The sequence below is a fragment of the Gorilla gorilla genome, chromosome 11 (assembly GCF_029281585.2).
Source record: "Gorilla gorilla gorilla isolate KB3781 chromosome 11, NHGRI_mGorGor1-v2.1_pri, whole genome shotgun sequence".
Lineage (NCBI taxonomy): Eukaryota > Metazoa > Chordata > Mammalia > Primates > Hominidae > Gorilla > Gorilla gorilla.
This window is the reverse complement of record NC_073235.2, coordinates 38,480,727-38,498,711: the sequence shown is the minus strand read 5'-3', so window position 1 is coordinate 38,498,711 and position 17,985 is coordinate 38,480,727. Positions and strand designations below refer to the sequence as shown.

Genomic DNA, 17,985 nt, shown 5'->3' with positions numbered 1-17,985 from the left:
ACTTCAAAGGAGACTGAATTAGAAGGGGACACAGGGATTGCAGTTAGGAAGCTATTGCTGTAGTTTAGGTGGGAGACAATAGCTTGGTTTAGTATGGCGGCAGTGAAGATGGTAGAGAAATAGACGGATTTTAAAGATATGTTTAGAAAGCACAGTTCACAAAACTTGAGGCAAATTGCGTATGGAACGTGATAGAGAAGACAGTGTTGTCAAAGACTGAGAATTATTCAAGATGGTTCCAAGTACTTATGCTAGCTGTCAAAAATAATTATGATCTCTTTGTAAATTCTGAATTTAAAAATTATTTTACTGTATAAAAATCGTTTACTGTTATTACAGATCGAGTTTTGGTTCGGGTTAGAGACTTGACAGTACAAAAAGCTGATGAAGTTGTTTGGGTACGTGCAAGAGTTCATACAAGCAGAGCTAAAGGTAGGATTGGTTTCATTATTAAAGCTCTTTCGGTAAGGACTCCGAATTTTTTGTCTTACATATTCCTCACAGACCAAAGTAAATCTTTAAAAACAAAACAAAAACATGTAACTTTTCTTTCTTAAAAGTCACTGTAAAGTATTAACCCATGGTTAATCAATTTTAGATTCCTGTAAAACATCCTTACAAATAATTTGACCCTAAAGACTGATGAAATCTAAGACTTCAAGCTACTTTTCTAGCATCGCTCTAAAGTTTAATTATTTTCAGCTGGAGAAGGAGTAGCTAAAAAAAAAAAAAAAAAAAAAATTGAAAAAAAAGAGTAAAGTTTAATTATTTAAGTGAAGAGTGTTTCTGAGAAACTTCCCGTTTGTTAATATTTTTATATTTGTAATTATCTAGATGAGGAGAGAAGTGAACAAAAGATAAGACTGGGCAATTCAATACAATAACCACTGACCACATGCAGCTATTTACATTTAAATTCAGTAATTCCGTCACACTAGCTGTATTTCAAGAGCTTAATGACCACATGTGGCTAACGGCTCCCATTTTGGACAGACAGCACAAATACAGAATATTCTCATCATAGAAAGTTCTTTCAGACAGTGCTAAAAATTTAGCCTCAACAACAGAGAAGAAACGTTAGGATCATTTAGACAGACCTCTGTTCCTTATAGAAAATTGGCCTACTATAGTGTTCAGAATTGTCTAAAAATATCAATTGACACATTAGTTTATAACTTTATACTTTTCATACTTTTTCACATTTGATCATCCCTGCAAGTTTGTGAAGTAGGCAGAACAAGCATTCCTATTCCACTTTATAAATGAGGAAACACGTTCAGAATGAAGAAGCTACTTACCCAAAGTCTCCTAGTAATTGGTGGAGTATAAACAGAAGCTAGAAGCTTTCTAAGACATCTCCGTCTCTTTAGCAGAGTTCTTTGCTTCTGTGGTATTTAATATGTCCCATGATAATAGCATTTTTTAATTGTGTTTTATAATATTTTTATTGTAGAATTAATACATGCCCATTATTTTAAAAATTCTACTTTGCTTCTACAGTATTTAACATGTCCCATGATATATAGCATTTCTTTCCTTTTCTTTTCTTTTCTTTTTTTTTTTTTTTTGAGACAGAGTCTTGCTCTGTCACCCAGGCTGGAGTGCTGTGTTGCGATCTCGGCTCACTGCAACCTCTACCTCCAGGGTTCAAGTGATTCTCCTGTCTCAGCCTCCCAAGTAGCTGGGATTACAGGCATGCGCCACCATGCCTGGCAAAGTTTTGCATTTTTAGTAGAGACAGAGTTTCATCATGTTGGCCAGGCTGGTCTTGAGCTCCCGACCTCAGGTGATCCTCTTGCCTTGGCCTCCCAAAGTGCTGGGATTACAGGCATGAGTCACTGCACCCAGCTGATAGAGCATTTCTTAATTGTGTTTTATAATTTTTTTATTGTAGAATTAATACATGCCCATTATTTTTAAAATTCCAGCACTTTATACATACATTTCACTCTTAGGGCCACCATTGTTAAGAGTTTGTCTATTCTTTCAGTATCCTCCCCTGATGAATACTGACAGACTTTGAGAAGAGTACTGGTGGAGTTTTAAATTTTCGAATAATGTTGATTTGCCTTCCTGAAAGGTTGGGCCATTTATTCTGCCAATAGTCAGTCACATTGTATTATAATCCTTCATTTACTCGTCTCTCTCCCGTTATACTGAGAGCCTTTGTTCTGTCCAAATTGGGCACTTTTTCCTAAACATAGTAATTTAGCAAATTAAAAGATAGAGTGCATGCTATAAGTAAGCCTGAACCAAGAATATTTCCCTTCACACCCATCCCTTTATTTTACAACTGCCATGTCTGTTTCTTCTTAACAGTTAAAACTCATGAGTGATACTTCCCAGTGGTTATGAATAAGACCTTTTCAGTGAGACAGATGTGTGTTTGAATCCTGGATTTGTGCTTACAATCTGTTTACTCTAAGCAAATTGCATAACCTTTCCAATCCTCAGTGTCTTCTCTTAAAACAAGTATATATTAATACCTAGCTTATAAGATGTTATGTAGTAATATTTATAAAGTATTTAGCTCTATGCTTGGTGCAGTGTAAGCCTTCGATAATTTGAGTCATGTTAATGAGCATGACAGTTACTTACTTGCCTTCCATTGTAGTTTTTTATGTGTCTTATTTCCTGTTGTCAGCTCTTGGAAGGTGCTACTGCTTATTTTCTTGCTTTGTTTGGTACACAACACATAATAAGAACCCTACCGAATAATAGATGAATAAAACAGGTGTTTTATACACATATAATAGAGCATTGTCTTCTGGGTCTTGTTCTTGCTGTCCAGTAGCTCACTCTAATTGAGATCAGCATGTAAGTATGAAGCATCACGTAAGTGAAAAAATATACAGGGTGAGTATCCCTTATCCAGAATACTTGGGACTGGAAGTGTTTTGGATTTTGGATTTTTTTTTTTTTTTTTTTTTTTTGGAATATTTGCATTACTGGCTGAGCATCCCAAATCTGAAATCCAAAATGCTCCAATGAGCGTTTTTTTTGAGAGTCATGTCGACACTTAAAAAGTTTTTGGATTTTGAAACATTGCAGATTTTCGGGTTTGAGAATGTTCTTCCTGTACCATCTGCTAGTGTTTTTTTTTCCATTTGTGACAAATTATTTTAGTCTCTTAATTGATAGTGCCTCCTGCCTCAAAACATGAAACAAATTGCAAGGTGTAAGGACTTTATTGATGATATGAGCTAATCATGGTGGGCGGATAGGGAGAATTTATGAGTGTCAATGTTATGAACAGACTGAACGGTTTAAAACTTTCTTAAGAGTTTTTGAGTAATTTCATAGCACTTTTTATTAGTATATTAACTGTTATTCTATCTCAAAAAAATTATTTATGGGTATTGGGGAATTTTGGAGGGGCTAAATGCTAATTGCACTATTTTAAAACTCAAACAGCACAAAAACTAAAGAATAAAGCAGAAAGTGTAATTCACTTGTTCTGCTCCCAAGAGAACAAAAACACTGTGAAAGTTTGAAATGATAGAAATTGCTTTAAACAGAAATTGATACTTTTTCTTTTACAAAAGTGAGTTCATATGCTATATGAGTGTTTTATGTAGCTCTACATGATCATTTACAATATTTTTAATTTGCAAAATTGAAAAATTTATTCTACATTATAAAAGTAATAACCATTTTTTGTTAAATACTCAAGCATTATAGAATTAAATCAGGTATAAAGTGGAAAACTGACTGTAATCCTTTACAGATTTGTGGAGTTTTTTTGGTTTGTTTGTTTGAGGTGGAGTCTTGCCCTGTCACTCAGGCTGGAGTGCAGTGAGGCAATCTCAGCTCATTGCAACCTCTGCCTCCTGGGTTGAAGCAATTCTCGTGCCTCAGCCTCCCAAGTAGCTGGGATTACAGGTACCTGCCACCACATCCAGCTAATTTTTGTATTTCTAGTAGAGATGAGGAATTTTTTTTTTTTTTTTTTTTTTTTTTGAGTCAGGGTCTTGCCCTGTCACCCAGGCTGGAGTGCAGTGGTGTGGTCTCGGTTCACTGCAGCCTCCTTAGCTAGGACTACAGGCATGCGCCACCATGCCCAGCTGATTTTTGTATTTTTAGTAGAGACAAGGGTCTCACCATGTTGGCCAGGGTGGTCTCAAACTCCTCACCTCAGGTGATCTGCCTACCTCGACCTCCCAAAGTGCTGGGATTACAGGCTTCAGCCACTGTGCCCAGCCTCAGATTTGTTTTTATGAGGAAGTTGAGGGTCAATGTGAGTGTATATGTGTGTTTGAGCTAAAATTTTTATAATACTCTGTATTATTTTATAACTTGCACTTTTCTTTATCTTTTGGATATCTTTTCACGTCTGTGCGTATAGGTTTTTTTTGTTTGTTTGTTTTTTGAGACGGAGTCTCGCTCTGTCGCCCAGGCTGGAGTGCAGTGGCACAGTCTCCGCTCACTGCAAACTCCGCCTCCCAGGTTCACATCATTCTCCTGCCTCAGCCTCCCAAGTAGCTGGGACTACAGACACCTGCCATCACACCCGGCTAATTTTTTTGTATTTTTAGTAGAGACGGGGTTTCACTGTGTTAGCCAGAATGGTCTCGATCTCCTGACCTTGTGATCCACCCACCTCAGCCTCCCAAAGTGCTGGGATTACAGGCGTGAGCCACCACGCCCGGCCGCATCATTGTTTTTTAATGGTTTCATAGTATTTCATAGTATGGCTATATTTATTTACATATATTTTTCTCATTTGTATAAAGTTCAGGTTTATCCATTGTTGCTTTAATTTGTGTTTCAGTCATTGGTTAGATTAAACTTCTTTTCCTGATATGTTAACTACTTTGAACTTCTTTTATATATTGTTTGTTCTTGCCCTGTTCCTATTTTGTTAAAAAAGAACAAATAATTTTCTCCAAGTCTGTTTGCATTTCAGTTTTTTGAGGCGAAGAGAGGCATTACAAATGATGATCATTATGTCCTTTTCTTTCAGGTGTTTGTATCTCATTTCTTGTTTCTCTTTGCAATACTAGTAGGTTCTCTAGTACTTCAGGGATTCACACAATGAAGAATTTTTGAAAGAGCAGAAATTCCGGTTCTAAATGAATGATTTTGAGTTTAAGGTTCTACATAAAATGTCATTAGAAAATAAATGGCAAAGTTTTAAAAAGTAGATTAAAAGTAGTTTCCCAGCCGAGTTTTCTGTTTGTCAGGAGGAGATGTTGAATTTTATCAGACCTTTTTCTAGCATTTCTTCCCTTCAAAATATAATTGTGTTATGTGATGTATATGTAGAGAGGTTCATTATACTATTCACTCTGCTTTTGTGTTTGTTGGAAATTTTCCGTGTAATAAAATAAATTTTAACGTAGTTGAACCTCATTATTCGTGGACTGTGTATTCGCAAATTCACCTACTGGCTAAAATGTATTTATAACCCCAGAACACTTGCAGCACTTTTGTGGTCATTCTCAGTCATGCCAGACCTGTACATGTGCAGAGTGGCAGAGTATTTGCGTCATCCAGTACACACATTCCCAATTAAAGTCAAACACAGTAATGTTCTGCCTTCTTGTTTCAGCTCTCATACTGTAAATAAGCGTCCCTTTCACAGTCTCTTTAATGCCACATTTATGCCTTTTAAAAAAGGACTTTTAAAAACTTTGTGTGGGTACATAGTAGGTGTATATATTTATGGGGTACATAGTAGGTGTATATATTTATGAGGTACTTGAAATATTTTGAAACAGGCATGCAATGTGTAGTAATCACATCATAGAAGATTGGGTATGCATCCCCTCAAGCATTTATTCTTTGTGTTACATACAATCCAGTTATATTCTTTTAATTATTTTTATTTTTTAAATTTTATTTATTTTTTGAGACAAGTATGGCCCAGGCTGGCGTGCAGCCGTGTGATCGCAACTCACTGCACCTGTGGCTCCTAGGCTCAAGCCATCCTCCCACAGCCTCCTGAGTAGCTGGGACTACAGGCACATGTCACCACGCCCAGCTAATTTTTATTTTTTATTTTTTATTTTTTTGTAAAGATGGGGTTTTGCCATGTTGCCCAGGCTGGTCTGAAACTCATGAGCTCAAGCTATCTATCCACCTCAGCCTCCCAAAGTGCTTGGATTACAGGTGTGAGCCACCACAACACCCAGTCATTCTTTAGTTATTTTTAAATGTACAATTATTATTGGCTGTAGTCCCCCTGTTCTGCTATCAAATACTAGGTCTTACTCATTCTTTTTTTTCTGGTACCCATTAATTTCCCCAGGACCCCCCGCCTTCAACCCCTATTACCCTTCCCAGCCTCTGTTAACTATCTTTCTATTCTCTATATCCATGAGTTCAATTGTTTTGATTTTAAGATCCCACAAGTAAGTGAGAATATGCGATGTTTGTCTTTCTGTGCCTGGCTTATTTCACTTAAAATGACCTCCAGTTCCATCTATGTTGTTGCAGATGATAGGATCTCATTCTTTTTATGGCTGGATAGTACTCCATTGTGTATATGTAGCACATTTTCTTTATCCATTCATCTGTTGATGGATACTTAGGTTGCTTCCAAGTATTGGCTGTTGTGAATGCTGCTGCAGTAAACATGAGAGTGCAGATATCTCTTTGATACACTGATTTCCTTTCTTTTGGGTATTTACCCAACAGTGGGATTGCTGGATCATGTGGTAGCTCTATTTTTAGTTTTTTGAGGAACCTCCAAACTGACTACATAGTGATTGTACTAATTTACATTCCCACCAGCAGTGTACCAGGGTTCCCCTTCCTCCACATCCTCACCAGCATTTGTTATTTGACTTTTTGATATAAGACTTTTTAACTGGAGGGAGATGATACCTCATTGTAGTTTTGATTCGCATTCCTCAGAAGATCAGTGATGATGAGCACTTTTTCATATGCCTATTTGCCATTTGTATGTCTTCTTTTGAGAAATGTCTATTTAAATCTTTTGCCCATTTTAAAATTGTATTAGATTTTTTTCCTGTAGAGTTGCTTGAGCTCCTTATGTATTCTGGTTAGTAATTCCTCGTCAGATGGATAGTTTGTAAATACTTTCTCCCATTCTGTGGGTTGTCTCTTCACTTTGTTGATTGTTACCTTTACTGTGCAGAAGCTTTTTAACTTGATGTGATCCCATTTGTCCATTTCTACTTCAGTTGCCTGTGCTTGTGGAGTATTACTCAAGAAATTTTTGCCCAGACCAGTGTCCTAGAGGGTTTCCCCAATGTTTTCTTGTAGTAGTTTTATAGTTCAAAGGCTTAGATTTAAGTCTTCAATTCATTGTGATTGATTTTTATATAAGGTAAGAGATAGCATCAAGTTTTAGTCTTTTGCATATGGATATCCAGTTTTCCCAGCACCGTTTATTGAAAAGACTATTTTACTCCATGTGTGTTATTGGCACCTTTGTCAAAAATGAGTTTACTGTAGATGTGTGGATCTGCTTCTGGATTCTCTCTTCTGTTCCACTGGTCTGTGTGTCTGTTTTTATGCCAGTACCATGTTGTTTTTGGTTACTATAGCTCAGTAGTATAATTTGAAGGTAAGTAGTGTGATTCCTCCAGTTTTATTATTTTTGCTCAGCATAGCTTTGGCTATTCTAGGTCTTTTGTGATTTCATGTAAATTTTAGGATTTTTTTTTTCTATTTCTGTGGAGAATGTCATTGGCATTTTGATAGGGATTGCACTGAATATGTAGATTACTTTGAGTAGTATTTAACAATATTGATTCTACCCATCCATGAACATGGAATATCTTTCCATTTTTTGTGTTTCCTCTTCAATTTCTTTCAATAGTGTTCTATAGTTTTCAGAGATCTTTCACTTCTTTGGTTAATTCCTAGGTGTTTAATTTTATTTGTGGTTATTGTATGTGGTATTACTTTTTTTTATTTCTTTTTCACATTGTTCACTATTGGCATATAGAAAAATGCTACTGACATTTATATGTTGATTTTGTACCCTTCAACTTTACTGATTACTGAATTTATCAGTTCTGATAGGTTTTGCTGGAGTCTTTAGGTTTTTCCAAATATAAGATCATAGCATCCACAAAAAAGGATAATTTTACTTCTTCCTTTCCAATTTGGATGCCCTTTATTTCTTTCTCTTATCTGATTGCTCTAGCTAAGATTTCTAGTCCTATGTTGAATAACAGTGGTGAAAGTGAGCATCCTTGTCGTGTTCCAGATCTAAGAGAAAAGGGTTTCAGTTTTTCCTCATTCAGTACAGTACTAGCTGTGTGTCTGTCATATATGGCTTTTATTATGTTAAGGTATGTTCCTTCTATGCCCAGTTTTTGGGGGGTTTTTATCATGAAGGGATTTGAACTTTATCAACTGCTTTTTTAGCATCAGTTGGAAATGATCATATGGCTTTTGTCCTTCATCCTGTTGATACAATGTATTACATTGATTGATTTGTATATTTTGAACCTCCTTGCATCCCTGAGATAAATCCCACTTGGTCACGATGAATGATCTTTTTACTGTATTGTTGAATTTGGTTTGCTAGTATTTTGTTGAGGATTTTTGCATCAGTATTTATCAGAGATAGTGGTCTGTAGTTTTCTTTTTCTGATGTATCTTTGGTTTTGGTGCCAGGGTAATACTGGCCTCTTAGAATGAGTTTGGAAGTATTTTCTCTTCCTCTGTTTTTTGGAACAGTTTGAGTAGGATTGGTGTGAGTCCTTTAAATGTTTAGTAGAATTCAGCAGTAAAGCCATCAGGTCCTGGGCTTTTCTTTATTGGGAGACTTTTTATTACGGGTTTAATCTTGTTGTTTGTTACTGGTCTGCTCAGATTTTGGATTTCTTCATGGTTCAATCTTGGTAGGTTGTATGTGTCTAGAAATGTCCATTTCTTCTAGATTTTCCAACTTATTGGCATATATTGCTTATAGTAGCCACTAATCTTTTGAATTTCTATGGTATCAGTTGTAATGTCTCCTTTTTCATCTCTAATTTTATTTATTTAGGTCTTTTCTCTTTTTTCCTCAGTCTGGCTAAAAGCTTGTCATTTTTGTTTATCTTTTCAAAAAACCAACTTTTTGTTTCATTGATCTTTTATATTGTTTCCTTTATTTCATATTCATTTATTTCTGCTCTGATCTTTATTAGTTCTTCTAATTTTGGGTTCAGTTTATACTTTTCTAGTTCTTTAAGATGCATTGTTAGGTTATTTGAGGTTCTTTTTTTAGGTAGATACTTATAATTTTCCTCTTAGTACAGCTTTCACTGTATCCCATATGTTTTGGCATGTTGTTTCCATTATCATTTGTTTCAAGAAATTTTTTGATTTCCTTAATTTCTTCATTGACCCACTGGTCATCCCAGAGCATATTGTTTAATTTCCATGTGTTTATATAGTTTCCAGAATTTCTCATTATTGATTTGTAGTGTTATTCTTTTGTGGTCCAAGAAGATGCTTAATGGGCTCGTTTTTTTTTTTTTTTTTTTTTTTTTTGAGGCAGGGTCTCACTATGTTGCCCAGGCTAGAGTACAGTGGTTATTCACAGGTATGATTATAGCGCACTGCAGCCTCCAACTCTTGGCCTCATACAATCCTCCTGCCTCACCCTCCCAAGTAGCTGTGACTGTAGTTATGCCCCACTGTGCCCAGCTTGCTTTTGCCTTTTAAAATGGCCCCAAGTATGGTTCTCAAATGTTTCTAAAGTTCGGAAGCACAAGAAGACTGTGCTGTTCCCTTAAGAAGAAAATACCTGTGTTTAGATATGCTTTGTTTAGGCATGAGTTACAGTGCCCTTGGCCATGAGTTAAGTGTTATTGGCTCACCAATATATATTAAGGTATCTTTAAACAGAAACACACACAAAAGAAGGTTATGTATTAATCAGTTGGCAAAAATATTGTGACCATAAGCGTGAAGAAACCTAACCCTAAACTTCCCTCAGGAGCAATGATTCAGTATGCACTAATTCAGTATTGTGGCAGCTTTACAGAGCATAACTTCTATAAATAACAAGAATCAACTTTATGTAGTTGCAGTGAGTGACAATAATGTATTTTATAATGTTGAACCATTTTTAGATTCTTTGAATAAACTCAATTTGGCAAAGGTGCGGGTGGCTTTTTTTTTTAGTATAGTGCTTGTTTAACTTACTTTTTGTGGAATTTTGCATTTATAATCTGGTCTTCATCATTTTTAACTGGAAAATTCTATTCTAAGTTATAATACTTAATGTAAGTTACTCAAATAATACATTAATACTTGCACACGAATCTTTAAAAGAATACAGAAATAATGATACTCCCTTTTTTCTTCTATACTACCTATCCTCTGCCCCAACCTTTTCTATTCATTCTTTTTTTTTATTATTCATTCTTAATATGTTCTGTGTCTTTCCAAATCTTTATAATGCATGTATGTGCACGTACACACCCACACACACAGTTTGTTTTATTTTGGGTGTGTGTCTGTTTAATATGTCTTGTTATACTTTACATATTATTTTTCAACTTTTTAAAATAATTAACAGTGTTTCTTGGAAACCCTTCCATGATAACTAGTTATAGATCTACACGAGGTAGTATTTCTCCAAGATGGGTATATAGAAATGAAATTGCTGGGTTAAAGGGCATGCATATGCATTTTTAAAATTTCTAATACTAGATCATCCTTCCAAGAGGTTGTATTCAAATATATTCCCACAGGTATGTCACAGTACCACTTCCTCCACATCCTTGCTGCCATGGTTTCATTATTTTTCCCGTGCTATATTGAAACTTAATCCTGGTCAGGCGCGGTGGCTCACATGTGTAATCCCAGCACCTTCAGGGGCTTAGGCAGGGTGGATCACTTGAACCCAGGAGTTCAAGACCAGCCTGGCCAACATGGTAAAACCCCATCTCTACTAAAAATACAAAAAATAGCCGGGCATTATGGCACACGCCTGTAATCCCAGCTACCCAGGAGTCTGAGGCATGAGAATCACTTGAACCTAGGAGGCGGAGGTTGCAGTAAGCTGAGATTGCACCACTACACTCCAGCCTGGGCGACAGAGTGAGACTCTGTCTCAAAAAAAAAAAAAAAAGCTTAATCCCCAGTGTGGCATTGTTGAAAGGTGAGGCCTTTAAGAGGTGATTGGGTCATGAGGGCTCTACCCCCTTGAATGGATTATCACAGGAGTGGCATTAGTGACTTTTTAAGGAGACCTAAACTAGCACACTCAGCTTTTCACCTTGATGCCTTCTGCCACCTTAGGACTCTGCAGAGTCCCCACCAGCAAGAAGGCACTTACAAGTTGTGTCCCTTCAACTTTGGACTTCCCAGCCTCCAGAACTTTAAAAAAATAAGTTTGTTTCCATATAAATTACCCAATTTCAGGTACTCTGTTACAAGCAACAGAAAACGTACTGAGACACTTGTCAGTAGTGATTGTCAGTGTTTTTTATTTCTGCCAATATAGATTATCTTTATTTATTTTTTGAAACAGAGTCTTGCTCTGTTGCCCAGGCTGGAGTGCAGTGATACGATCTCAACTCACTGCAACCTCCACCTGCCGGGTTCAAGTGATTCTCCTGCCTTAGCTTCCCAAGTGGCTGGCTGGGACTACAGGCATGCACCACCACATCCAGCTAATTTTTATTAGAGTCGGGGTTTCACCATTTTAGCCAGGCTAGTCTCAAACTCCCGACCTCAGGTGATCCGTCCACCTTGGCCTCCCAAAGTGCTGGGATTACAGACGTGAGCCACTGCCCCCAGCCGTAGATTGTGTTTAAGAATAAAATCTTGTGCTCTGAATTTGCAAAAACCCTGATTGCTAGTACCCTCTTCTTCCTATATCTTATGTACGAAAAATCATATCAATAAATATGACTTACTTGGGATCATTTGCGTGCTTTAACCCCAGGAGTAATATATTAAAGCTGGGCTTCAAGAAACAATTCATACTGGCAATTTCTAGTAGAGCAAAGCCCTGAGAAACTGTGAATAAGGAAATGGAAGTGTCAAAATCCTAGTGTCAAAAGTATGACATTTAGAATCCTATAATGCAAAAATAAGAGTCTCTTCGTATAAAAAAACAAAACAAGAAAAGCCTGTATATTTTTTCCTTAAGGGCAGTGTTTCAGACATTTTTTAAAATGAAAATCAGATTTCTTATGGTAGGTTTATATATAACATCACAAAGTGAAGTGTTTTAAATAGGAGCAAGGAGAAATTTCTTACCTTAATGATATGCTTAAAATTAGTTTCTTTCAAGCGTGAAACATATGAGCATAAGTCTGCATATTGAAAGAGTAATTGGAATGTCTGTCATTCCTTTCAAATTTTATACATACCATGTGGAAGGCACTGGCACAAAATAATTATTTCAGCACTATTCTTCCTAAAAACTTACTTACACTTCCAAAATAACTTCAACTTAAATCTATGCAGGAACATTTCAGGGGAAGCAATAAGTGGAAAATACTTCAGAACGTTGAGATCTTTGTTGTTTTAATCCCTAATTGATTAATACAAATCATGAAGGAAAATATTAAGGTTGGATATTAGGAAGTTAAGGTACATTATCTAAATAATGAATCCAGGGGGCTTAGCAAGCTAAAAGCAGGAAGAGATGAAAACATAGGATTGCCTCACATCTTTGATACTCTGGTTCTCCCATGAAGGCCTATTTCATTGCTGAGCCATCACCATAATGGAGCTGAGAAGAAACTTTTTGTCCTAACTATCTACCATGTTTGTTCTTCAGCTCAGAAATAAAGACTTCACGATAAAAAATTTCTAACTTTACATTTTTCTAAAACACTACATCCATATAAATTTAAGAAATAAACTGCTTCTTCTGAAAACTTAATCAAAATGCAGCACAAAGTTTTAAGTGTTAAGAATTTAAATTTAAAATATCAAAAGATAGACCAGGCTTGTAATCCCAACACTTTGGGAGGCTGAGGCAGGTGGATCACTTGAAGTCAGGAGTTCGAGACCAGCCTGACCAACATGGTGAAACTCCATCTCTACTAAAAAAATACAAAAATTAGTTAGGCATGGGATTACACGCTTGTAATCCCAGCTACTCGAGAGACTGAGGCAGGAGAATCACTTGAACGCAGGAGGCAGAGGTTGCAGTAATCGTGCCATTACTCTCCAGCCTGGACAACAGAGCAAGACTCTGTCTCAACAAAACAAAACAAAACAAAAACAAATAAAATATCAAAAGATAGTTCATTCAGCTGTTTTGAACACTGACTTTGTTTTCTATAAACTGTCTTTTGTGTTGGAAAGTTCCAAGAAGAAAGATTAATAATATTTAGCAGTTGATTAATCTGCCCTCTAAAGTTCATATACCAGCTTTTCAAGTGAGAACTTTTTACTAAACTGAGGAATTATGTATTTGCTTCTTAAAATAGAAAGTAATTTATGGGTATGGTAAAAATAAAAATTCCAGTAGTAGAAAAAGATATGGAAATAGAGGTCTCACGATTCTCCATCTCACCACAGTCTCTTCCCTGCAAAATAGCCACTGTTTTTTCTTGTGTTCTTGCAGAAAAAAAAAAATACATTTACAGACAGACAAAATATACATACAGACATGACCATATTTTTTTTTTAATTTGCACAAAAAGGATCATGTACACACTGCTCCTATTTATCTCTTAGCATGTGGAAGGTAGTGCCTTGTAAAACATGGAACTAAGCTAATCATGCAGTAAGGTGTGTCACCAACCAGAGCCAAAGAAAGAACAGTTTTGTTTCCTAATACATGACAAGAGCTTGGTCTCAAAAGTACTTCATAGAGAAGTAGTCTGAGTGGACAGTTCTATTTACCAGGAAGCCAGTACTGATGGTTTGTTTGTTTGAGTCCTTTAAAAATCATTTTAAGTGGACCATCAAGATTCTTGTATTTTAAAGTGCTTTGAACGTAGAAAGCTTGAGGACCATAGCATTAGTCACAAGTAGTTCTGTTTCAATTTCCTTAACATATATTCTAAAAAATGTATTTATTGAGTCAAAGATAACGTTTTTAAGCCTTTTAATGCTTATTGCCAAATTGTTCTCCAGAAGCATTACACAAGTTTACCCTGCCTTCAGCAAGTTATAAAAGAACGGTCTTACGATTTTAATTCTCCCAAGCATTGAGTAATAATTCGATTTTATATTTTGTATTTTTTAAATCTTTGCTCATTTGAGAGGTAAATAATCTGTCATTGTTGTTTGCTTCAACTTGCATTACTTGCATTACCAGTAACATTTTTTTCCTTATACGGTATTTACTTACTATGGTTTTTTTCTTGTTCCTTCAGATTGTCTGTTTTGGTCTATTGCCTGTTTATCTATTGGGATCTCAGTGTTCTTTTCTCATAAATCTTTAAGATCCTTATGCATTAAAAAGATTAACTTATATAGGTTATATGCTGTTCAGCACTTATTTTTTCTCAGTGTTATTGTTCCTTTGATTTATTTTGTATATAGATGTTCTTTCATTCTTAAACTTAGAAAGTTTTCCCTTCCTCCGTGATATAGTTTAATATTCAGTTCCATTTTTTACTCTGTTTTTGTATTCGTTGGGGTGTTTATTTAAATTTCGTAATCTCCTGAATTCTGTTTAGAATTAGGATCTCCTTTATCTAATAGGGTCTATTATCCATTTTTTCTTATGTTCTATTGATCTGGTTATTTTTGTACTGGCACACTTTTACATACTATATAGGTTTTTGTAAAACAATATGCTCATAGACTGTTCTCACTACTTCATTCCCTTCCTCCCCCATCTGTTGCCTTTTTTTAATAAGAAAAATTTTTTAGAATTTAATAAGCACAGTAAACATTTAAAGGGTATAGTGAACATTCTTCACTTTTTTTTTTTTTTTTTTTTTTTTTTGAGGTGGAGTCTTGCTCTGTTACCCAGGCTGGAGTGCAGTGACACAATCTCAGCTCATTGCAACCTCCGCCTGCTGAGTTCAAGCAATTCTCCTGCCTCAACCTCCCAAGTAGTTGGGATTACAGGCACCTGCCACCACGCCCGGCTAATATTTGCATTTTTAGTAGAGATGGGGTTTCACCACGTTGGCCAACCTAGTCTCGAACTCCTGACCTCAAGTGATCCGCCCACCTCGGCCTCCCAAAGTGCTGGGATTACAGGCGTGAGCCACCACGACTGGCCTTCACTTCACTTATAACCGTTGATTTTCTTTCTTTTCTCTAGCAGGCATGCAAATCTTAGGAGGTACATTTGCTCCTATGTTTAGCTGTCTAAAACTTCCCAGATTCTACTTACTGCTTGTGTTTAATTTTGAACTTGGCCAAAATTTCCTTTCAGCCCTTACCTTTCTTCTGTACCTACCTGTGAGTGTATAGTTCTCTTAAAAATTTTTTATTCTGATTAGAAAAGTAGTGCATATTTATTGTAGAAAGTTCAGAAAATACAGAAAAATACAGGGACAGAACAATTTCCTATAATTTCACCATTCATTGGTAGCCACATTTTGGTGGTTTTTTCCCCATATGATCAATCTTAATATACTTCTTACACAAACAAAATTGGGATTACACGTTACATATGGTTTTATCACTTTTTCCTCATGTAAGAGTCTATCATGATTTTCTAACAAATACTTACGTTTGTGTTCCCAGCGCCCTGCATACTTTTTGTATATAGTCATCCAGCTGCAAAATAGGAAGGATAATCAATCATCAAATAAGTAGTCAGTGGTAGTGGTGTTACTAATAATAGTCATTAAGGCCAGGCGCAGTGGTTCACGCCTGTAATCCCAGCACTTTGGGAGGCCAAGGCGGGTGGATCACCTGGGGTCACGAGTTCGAGACCAGCCTGACCAATATGGTGAAGCCCCCGTCTCTACTACAAATACAAAAATTAGCCAGGTGTGGTGGCGGGCACTTGTAGTCCCAGCTACTCAGGAGGCTGAGACAGGAGAATTGCTTGAACCCAGAAGGTGGAGGTTGCAGTGAGCCGAGATTATGCCATTGCATTCCAGCCTGGGCAACAGAGCGAGATGCCATCTCAAAAAAAAAAAGAAGTCATTAATAGGCCGGGCGCGATGGCTCACACCTGTAATCCCAGCACTTTGGGAGGCTGAGGTGGGTGGATCACCTGAGGTCAGGAGTTCGAGACCAGCCTGGCCAACATGGTGAAACCCCATCTCTGCTAAAAATACAAAAATTAGCTAGGCCTGGTGGCACGTGCCTGTAATCCCAGCTACACAAGAGGCTGAGGCAGGAGAATCGCTTGAACCCGGGAGGCGGAGGTTGCAGTGAGCTGAGATAGCGCCATTGGACTCCAGCCTGGGCAACAAGAGCAAAACTCCATCTCAAAAAAAAAAAAAGTCATTAATAGTTAACATTAATTGGGCTCCGTCTCAACTTTAAACATATTATAAAATCCTTATGGTTATGGAAGAAAACCCCATGACTATTACCATCTCCATTTTCCAGATGAAGAACTGAGATATAAAGTGGTTTAATAATTTTCCCACAGGCCCCTTCATAGGAAGTGATAGGATATGATACCAGGCCTTTTGATTTCAAAGCTTTTACTTTTTTTTTCTACCAGACACACTAATTGTTACCCCCTGGTGCCGACCCATAGACTTATCCTGTGCTCACCCTTTGTAAGTCCTTTAGAGTTCTCCATTCTTTCTCCAGGGTCTTTGTGTAGCACTGAAATTATCACTGGACAGCTTTGTGAGGCAGCTAGGTTGGTGCTGCTTCTGTCTGGACTATTAGAGTAGCTAATACACTCTGACTACATTATGGCTTAGCCTGGCACTGTCGTGTGCACATTACCTTCCATTTCACAGTAACATACTTTTCTAAGTGGGGTAACGTGGCTGTGGTTTCAGTAGTAGTTCCTAGGAAAATGTTATTTTTATTCATCTGCAAGTTTCTCTGTGGTAATAACCTTTGTCCTTCCAATATTTTAAAATTCCTTTGAATTTGTTTCCTGTATTAATACAACTTCGTTTTTTAGGATTTTACTTTGTGACTGGATCATCCTCCAAAGCAAAAGGGAAAATTAAGAGTGTTTTTTAGTGGTTAAAAACCTGCCAATCATATATGACTCTAAAGTCAATAGATTATGTCTGTGTTGACACTTTGCAACCTGTCTTTTTTAACTTGTGATTGCTGTCTGATTTGCATTTCAAAATACTGTATGCTAAAAGTAGTAACTGTAAGTCTGCTTGCATTTTTGCTTTCCTTTTTCTTTCTTCTTTTGGTTAAGGCCCATTCTAAATGTAAAATATAATGCCCAGTGTAAAAAACAAAATCTTGTGATGTTTTACAAAACAATCTGATGTGTAAAGTGGTCTTGGAGAGATTAACCCATTTTTTATGAAGAAGTAATTTCCCAGAATTTGATCAGAGACTTAAGAAGGATCTGCTTTGGAGGAAAAAGGGATGTCACGAGGATACATAATAACGAAATATATTATGAATAATGTTTTTCAGAAGGTTAAGAATAAGGAGTGACAGTTCTTTATCAAAGAAGAAGGAATAAAGAGGCCCAGGATATGTAAAAATAAAACTGGTTATAGGGCTTGAAGAAAATGATCTTTAATAGACAATATAAGTTATTTGGAGTAAAAAAAAATGCGAGACTCATAAAATATGAAGGACTAGGAAGGTGATAAAGGAAAAATGAAGAATGTAGAACATGAAAGGCACTAGCCTGTCAATTTAAATGCTCTTTAAAATGTACTTTGGTAGGAAGAAACTCTGTAGATGGACCACCCCATAGTGTTTGTGTCCTTGTTTTTAAGCACTGTGTTAGCACTTTTGTGGTTGCAGTATTGAAACTTCCATAGTAGTGCAGTGCCTTTGCATGTAGAATATACTAACTATTGAATGAATGTTGAAAGTGATCTCAAGTTACTTGAAATTTGTTTAATAAATCAATGCAATGACAAAATAATTTTCTTGATTTCGAAGTTTTTTTGAAATTGGTGATTTGCCTGTGTTCTTATAACAAACAAGTTGAAAGCATTTCTTGTTACTCATCATAGGAACTTGAGT

The 17,985-nt window shown here is 36.4% G+C and overlaps 1 protein-coding gene across 2 annotated transcripts in view; it reads left to right on the top strand.

Moving 5' to 3' along the window:
• DARS1 (aspartyl-tRNA synthetase 1) overlaps window positions 1–17,985 on the top strand; it is an 84,611-nt gene that overhangs the window by 6,034 nt on the left and 60,592 nt on the right. For both annotated transcript variants that reach the window (XM_019022519.4, XM_019022518.4), the window contains exon 3: window positions 340–432. In XM_019022519.4, coding sequence (XP_018878064.2) covers window positions 340–432 — 93 coding nt within the window. The remainder of the gene's footprint in view (window positions 1–339; window positions 433–17,985) is intronic.